The following is an 8,059-nucleotide window of genomic DNA, read 5'->3' as shown; positions in this document are numbered from 1 at the left end:
AAGCTGTTTTCACTGCAGTGCTTTTTAAAGCTTCAATCAAGCATTTGAATTATTAAGGACTTCCAATAATTATCTAATTTCTCATTTATTAAATAAAATCGAAAGAATAGATCATTAATTTAAAAGAAAAAAAATGCACTATTTTTAAAGAAATAAAAATATAAACTGCATTTGCTGGGATTCGAAGCATGTCTTGAATTATTTTCCCCTCGGTTATATTTAAAAACCAATGGAATATGTCGTATTTATTTAAAAATACGAAATAAAATATGGTGTACCTTGGTATTATTCCTCAATTTTTTGTAGGGTGAGGTGAAAGCTTTGTCATGAAATTATGTATTATTTTTACTAGTGTTAGAAACACTTCTCATATTGCTAAACTTTAATTCCATATACCCCGTCTTACTTCTTCAAAGGAGGAAGTTATAAGCTTCTAAGGCTTGTCTCCAAGTCTCCAACATTTCACTTAAATCCTTTTTTGACTCTCCAAGTAAGACTATGTCATCTTCAAAAATCATACATCTCATTTCTAGCTCTTGAATGTGTTTTGTAAGTACATCTAAAAGTAAAGTAAATAGGTAAGAGATTAGGGTTGAATCGTGGTTTAACCTCACTGTTATGGGAAAAACACTTGTCTCTAGGCCCTATATGTGTACAGTACTCGATACCCCATCATATGTATCTTGGAATGTTCAAATATAGGTAATTATAACTCATTTCTTCTATAGGTATTTTCAGAAATTCTCTTTAGGGTACTCTATCATACGCCTTCTCTAAGTTAGTAAAAACTAGGTGCAATTATTTTTGATCCATCTGATACTTATCCATTACTCACCCATCTGTAAAGAATAAAATCAATTTTTTTTCCATGAATTAAGTATATTTTCGTAGTCTTCATTCAATCATTCTTTCCCATAGACTCATAGTATGACTCATAAGTTTATTCCCCTTGTAATATTCACAAGTTTGTATATCCCCCACCCCATATTCTTATAAATTAAAACTAAATTGTTTCTTCTTCGTTGATCCCAAATTTACCTTCAACACATTATTTCTATAAAAAAATTGTCTATCCACAAAACACCTTTAACTCTAAAAACTTTCCACACTTCAATAGGTATGTTACCTGGCCCAACCACAATCTTATTACGATCCTTTTTAAAATTTATTTTCCCTCGTGATTTTGAACCTGATGATAATAGTTATATTTGTGATCCTCTTCTCTATTTTCCATCCTAATAGACTCTGGATAGATATCAAAATTTTTTATACATAAATTATAAAAATACTTTTTCTGTCTATCTTTTATATCGTTTTATAGAATCAAAAATAATGACGTATTCATCTTTAACACACTTTACTTGATCCAAATCTCTTGTCTTTTTTTTCTTCCTTTAACAATCTTATATATATATAGAATCTCTCTCTCTCTCTCTCTCTCTCTCTCATTTGTTAACAGGGTTAGTAAATTCCATCATAAGCTTATTCATTTTAACACACTTGATTTCTTCCAAATCTCTTGTCTTTTTCTCTTTATTAAACAATCTTATATATAAAATCTCTCTCTCTCTCTCTCTCTCTCTCTCTTAAATTCCACCATAAGCTTATTCATCTTTAACACACTTAACTTGTTCCAAATCTCTTGTCTTTTTTCTGTATTTAGCAATCTTATATATAAAATCTCTCTCTCTCTCTCTCTCTCTCTCTCTCTCTCTCTCTCTCTCTCTCTCTCTCTCTCTCTCTCTCTCTCTCTCTCTCTCTCTCTCTCTCTCTCTCTCTCTCTCTCTCTCTCTCTCTCTCTCTCTCTCTCTCTCTCTCTCTCTCTCTCTCTCTCTCTCTCTCTCTCTCTCTCTCTCTCTCTCTCTCTCTCTCTCTCTCTCTCTCTCTCTCTCTCTATATATATATATATATATATATATATATATATATATATATATATATATATATATATATATATATATATATATATATATATATATATATATATATATATATATATATATATATATATATCTTCTCTCTCTCACACACACATTTTTAAATTCAACCATAAGCTTTATTTTTTACTTCACTCACCGTTCATATAATATTCTCCCCAGTTTATGCATTTTTAAATCTACTTCATCCTTTAAAGTGGCCATTACAGTTACTACTAATTGCATTGCAGCCGTTGTAGTGTGAATTCTAATCGAAAATGTTTGATATGTACAGTTAAAAAATACATTATGTTAAGAAAATTCATTACATAAGTAAATTGACTTTATGAGTTATTTAGTTTTGAGTTTTGATGAAAAAAATTGTCTTATGTGATTTTTAATGGCGATCAAGCCCATGATTTTAATTCACACTATAATTATGGTCAGGTGCTATTACAAAGACTAGTGCATCAATTATATTTTCAAAAGAAATATCGAAGTAACTATGTCTCAAACTAAAAAAAATTGCACACAAGAGGAGTAGACAGTGGGTATGGCACATGCATTTACTTTTTTTTTTTGTACATAAACGTCATGCATGATGTCGCATGCTTATAATGACCGTCAAAAAGAGTAAAAAAGGGTAGGTAAAAGTCTCTTTACTGTATGTAAAGTCTGAAAAAGTAACGTAGATATAAGTATTTCAGGATATACATATGATAAATAGACTTTTACCTACGCCTTTTGACTATCATAATAAGCATACGCCATCATACATAACGCCTATGCACAAAAATGAATCCATGAGTCACGGTAAATAGATTTTTATCTACGTCTTTTGAATGTCAGTATAAGCATGCGTTATAATGCATGACACCTATGTAAAAAAAACGAATGCATGCGCTATATCAGCTGACAACTCCTCTTATGTATAAACTTTTTTATTTGAAACATGATTACTTTAGTATTTTGCTGAAAGTATGGTTATTTTAATTTTTTTATTTATAAAACATGGTTATTTAAAATAAATAAATTAAAAGACTGCAATTTAAAATCATAATTTAGAATGATGAGCATTGTAATTAGTTATAATAAATCAGACTTTTTTTCCTGACTTAATAAATGATGGTTTGATCCATTAATTATTAGCGGACATATATAACATGTAATGCGTACGAGATTGTTAGCTCATTTCATAGGTAGTATTTGTTTGGTTAGATCCATTACATTCAACACAACATGAACCATTAAGTCCTCTTTAATGATTTCTTTATTTAAATTAAAGATCTCCCGTCCTCTTTAATGATTATTATTAAATTCTGTCAAAAACAAAATATGCTATTATTAAATAATAAATTAGGAGGCCGTATTTTTTTATTTGTGTTTTAGGAGTCATTTCCTTTTTCTTCAATAGTCCATATTGAACAAAGAGTGATATCATAATTTATTAATCAACAGAAAAAGTTAAAATCAATATCTCGATCATATTCTATAATTGTATTTAGATTTTTCAATATAAAAGAAAGTTCAACAAATTAATATAAAATTACATTCAATTGTAATATAAAATTATCAAATTATATCTCTAACTTAAGGTTAAAATTAATTTTATTATCATAAACTCAAATCAAGTTTACTAAAATAAAGCTTCTAAATACATAGGTTTTTTTAAGCTATTGTTGCAACTTTCTTTTTGTAAAGAAAAATATATTTTTGAATTACCAAATTTCCATGTTAAAAAACTACACAAATACATCACAAGAGCTCAACAATTTTCACCAAATAGATACACTTCCATTTAACATTTCGAATCAATTATAGTAAAAAGAAAATCATTTTTATACAAAAATATCTAAATAAATATATTTAAAAATTTTCTTTTCGCCAAGATAAATATCTAATGCAATTACCAAATTCCCTTATTAGAAAAACTCTATAAAACATCATTGGAGTTGTAACAATTTTCATCTTACAACAAGAAATTCATATTGATAACAAAAATGGGTTCATTTTCGATATTGTGTATTTTAAGTTTGATACTCATTGTGAGTTGCAGTAACATTACAAGCGCCCAAGACTCACCGATCGATTATCTGAAACCGCACAACGCAGCAAGATCAGCTATTGAAGGTCTTAACATTTCAAATCTTGTTTGGGACGAAAAACTTGTGGCTTTTGCACAAAATTATGCTAATCAACGCAAGGATTGTAAAGTGATTCCCTCGGGTGGTAATGGTGGGTACTACGGTGAGAATCTTGCCATTAGCAATGGCTACATAAGTGGTGCGGAAGCAGTGAAATTGTGGGTGGATGAACAACCTCACTTTGATCAATATCATAACAAATGCGTTAATGGTGAATGTCTTCATTATACTCAGGTGATTTGGAATGATTCATTACGTGTTGGATGTGGCAAAGTAAAATGTGATAATGGAGGCACATTTATTACTTGCAATTATTATCCTCCTGGCAACATTCCAGGCCAAGATCCATTCTAAGTGCTTCATTATTTAATCATAATTTGTTTATGACTCATGTATTGTGTTGTAATGTTTCTAAATTATAAAATAATATTCACCTGACTCACATTTGTACTATTTTATTAGTGAATTCAGGTTGTTAAATTTTCCATGATAAAAATCAAATGGTTCATATTTAATACTAGACTTTTTGAAATATAATAGAATAATAAATCTTGTTTTTTATAAAGTGTATGGTTATAATCAAACGATTATTAAAGTAGTGAGTGTGTAATGTATGAAAAAATTAACGGCAGAATTCATTATCATCTTATTCACTCACATCACACTCTTTAAAGAGATAATAATCTATCAATTTTATAATATATTAAATTTATCTAAACAAATGTTTATATGTATACTAGAGTTAGAAGTCTCTTCTTTATTATAAATAATTAAGAGACTAATTTCATTATGGTTCATCTCACTTTTTTTTCGGGGGGAAACCCTTTGTTGCGATGTTTTATCTTGTGAGCATGGTAACTCGGGTTATTCTAAATATGAGTTATATATACAACACCCTCTGCAATATAAGCGAGATTCACTTTAACCTATGTGAAATAGTTGTTTTCTATTCCCTCTTTGTAATATCAAGATTTCTTCTCAAAGGTCCCCGTGCGCATTATTTCAGTCCAGATTCCCTTATGTTTTCAGCGTATAATATATGTTAATGTCAGGTGAGTTAAATTTTATATTTTTTATATATTTTAAAATTGTATTATTTATTCCCCCTGTAAATGATATTGAATCAATTATAATAAAAATAAAATCATTTTTATAAATAAATATTTAAATTTTCTTTTTGTAAAGATAAATAGCTAATGTCATTACCAAATTCCCTTGTTAGAAAAAACTCTATAAAAACATCATTAGAGTTGTAACAATTTTCATCTTACAACAAGAAATTTATATTGATAACAAAAATGGGTTCATTTTCAATATTGTGTATTTTAAGTTTGATACTCATTGTGAGTTGCAGTGACATTACAAGCGCCCAAGGCTCACCGACCGATTATCTGAAACCGCACAATGCAGCAAGATCAGATATTGAAGGTTTTAATATTCCAAATCTTGTTTGGGACAACAAAATTATAGCATTTGCACAAAACTATACTAATCAATGCAAGGATTGTAAAGTGATTCCCTCGGGTGGTAATGGTGGACATTATGGTTAGAATCTTGCCATTAGCAATGGCTACATTGGTGGTGTGAAAGCAGTGAAATTGTGGGTGGATGAACAACCTCACTTTGATCAATATCATAACAAATGCATTGATGGTGAATGTCTTCATTATACTTAGGTGATTTGGAATGATTCATTACGTGTTGGATGTGGCAAAATAAAATGTGATAATGGAGGCACATTTATTACTTACAATTATTATCCTCCCGGGAACATTCCAGGCCAAGATCCATTCTAAGTACTTCATTATTTAATCATAATTTGTTTATGACTCATGTATTGTGTTGTAATGTTTCTAAATTATAAAATAATATTCACTTGACTCACATTTGTACTATTTTATTGGTCCATCGGGATAGTCATTTTTTCTTAGATTGATCTTATAAGAATCCATCTAATGGGCTTTTATTTATCATTTCTTTTTAGGCATGATATTTTTTGACTATGTCAGCATTCACTAGCGACGACAAATCTTTTCCGTCCATTGTTATGAGGATTAGGGTGCCACCTGAGAATCCCTTCTTAATGACAAAAGGTCCTTCGTATTTGAGATTCCATTTTCCTCGAGGATCATAGTGAATATCTGAATACCTTTTGAGCACGAGTTCTCTTGGGCGGTACTCACTAGGAAGAACTTTCTTATCAAAAGCTTGTTTGTGGCGTCGTTGGTACAACTATCCATGGCATACAGACGTCAAACGCTTTTCTTCAATCAAATTCAGCTGATCATACCGAGATTGAACCCATTCAGCTTCATCAAGGTCAACCTCCAGGATAACCCTGAGTGAAGTAATCTCAACTTCGATTGGTAAAAAAACCTCCATCCCATGGACTAATGAGTACGGAGTTTCCCTAGTGGATGTACGAATTGAGGTCCTATAACTATGCAGAGCAAAGGGTAACATCTCATGCCAATCCTTGTATGTTTTAACCATTTTCTGGACGATTCGCTTGACGTTCTTATTAGTTGCGTCTACGACACCGTTCATCTTGGGTCGTTATGGTGAAGAGTTGTGGTGCTCGATCTTAAATTTTTTGCACAACTCTTTCATCATCTTATTATTGAGATTACTGGCATTGTTAGTGATGATCTTGCTAGGAATTTTATAGCAGCTGATTATCTCTTTCTTGATAAACCGAGTAACCATCTGTCGAGTGACATTGGCATATGAGCAACACAAAATCATAATTCCTTTTGTATAACGCATCATCGTTTAAGAAAAACTTGGAGGAAAGTATTCTCATGTCTTTCTTATCAGTAATAGATATACCCTCGGGATATTGTTGTTTCTCCAAAAATGTCTTAATGTCATAGAACCAGGGCTTATCATCAGGATCTTCCTCGATTGCTAGACAACGTGCTGGTTCATCCAGGAGGTCAATATGGATAACATGTGCTTCATTCTTCCACCTGACTTTAAAGATGGATGCCAATGTAGCTAGAGTGTCTGCTAACTGATTGTCTTCCCTAGAAATATGATGGAAAAAGATTTCATCAAAGTATGGCATCAGTTTTTTGATATGCTCTTTATAAGGAATCAACTTGCTATCCCGAGTCTCCTAATCACCTTTTACCTGACTGATTACCAGAGTTGAATCTCCATATACCTCAAGAATCTTGATTCTTAAGTCGATGGACGCCTCAGTATCGTAGATACATGCCTCATATTCTGTCATATTATTGGTGTAGTCAAAGCATAATCTAGCGGTAAACGGAAGGTGGAAGCCAGTTAGAGAAGTAATAATTGCGCCTATTCCATGACCACGAGCATTAGAAGCACCATCGAACACGAGCGTCCATCGTGATCCTGGTTCGGGTCCTTCCTCGGGGCATGGAATAGCGAAGTCTCTGATAAACATGATGTCTTCGTCTGAAAAGTCAAACCTCAACAGTTGATAACCCTCCACAGGTAAATGAGCAAGGTAGTCAGACAAAATACTCCCTTTTATTGCTTTCTGAGTCACGTACTGAATATCATATTCGGTTAACAACATTTCCCACCGAGAAATTCTACCAGTGACATCAGGGTTTTCGAATATGTACTTTATCTGATCCATTTTAGATGTCAATAAAGTAGTATGGAAAACCATGTATTGTCTCAGGCGTCGAGCAACCCAAGCCAAAGCACAACAAGTCTTCTCCAAAAGTGAGTATATGGTCTCACATTCAGTGAACTTCTAGTGAGATAATACATTGCACGTTCTTTCTTTCATGTGCCATCGTGTTGATCCAAAACACAACCCATAGATTCATCGAGCACCGTGAGGTACATAATAAGAGGCCTACCAGGAACCAGTCGTATGAGGATTGGTGGTTCTTGCAAATACTTTTTTATTTTGTCAAATGTCACTTGACAGTCATTATTCCACACAATTGATTGATTATTCCTTAATAATTTGAAGATTGGTTCAAAGGTAGTTGTTAGGTATGATATGAATAT

At 31.8% G+C, this 8,059-nt stretch overlaps 2 protein-coding genes and 1 pseudogene across 2 annotated transcripts; 2 read left to right on the top strand and 1 right to left on the bottom strand.

Moving 5' to 3' along the window:
* The first annotated feature begins 3,875 nt into the window (after positions 1 to 3,875).
* On the top strand, positions 3,876 to 4,498 carry LOC127083416 (pathogenesis-related protein 1). The gene has a single exon (XM_051023730.1). The coding sequence runs from the start codon at positions 3,917 to 3,919 to the stop codon at positions 4,412 to 4,414; it is 498 nt and encodes a 165-aa protein (XP_050879687.1). The 5' UTR covers positions 3,876 to 3,916; the 3' UTR covers positions 4,415 to 4,498.
* Positions 4,499 to 5,358: 860 nt separating this feature from the next.
* LOC127083443 (pathogenesis-related protein 1B-like) lies at positions 5,359 to 5,856 on the top strand (annotated as a pseudogene).
* A 1,322-nt stretch (positions 5,857 to 7,178) lies between these two features.
* On the bottom strand, positions 7,179 to 7,676 carry LOC127115277 (uncharacterized). The gene has a single exon (XM_051046856.1). The coding sequence runs from the start codon at positions 7,674 to 7,676 to the stop codon at positions 7,179 to 7,181; it is 498 nt and encodes a 165-aa protein (XP_050902813.1).
* Positions 7,677 to 8,059: the final 383 nt, after the last annotated feature.

Source organism: Lathyrus oleraceus, chromosome 1 (genome assembly GCF_024323335.1).
Source record: "Lathyrus oleraceus cultivar Zhongwan6 chromosome 1, CAAS_Psat_ZW6_1.0, whole genome shotgun sequence".
NCBI lineage: Eukaryota > Viridiplantae > Streptophyta > Magnoliopsida > Fabales > Fabaceae > Lathyrus > Lathyrus oleraceus.
This window is presented reverse-complemented; position numbering and strand designations above follow the sequence as displayed.

Excerpts from the sequence above, each read along its gene's own strand:
- LOC127115277 (XM_051046856.1), bottom strand. The coding sequence starts at position 7,676 with ATGGATCAGATAAAGTACATATTCGAAAACCCTGATGTCACTGGTAGA.
- LOC127083416 (XM_051023730.1), top strand. The coding sequence starts at position 3,917 with ATGGGTTCATTTTCGATATTGTGTATTTTAAGTTTGATACTCATTGTG.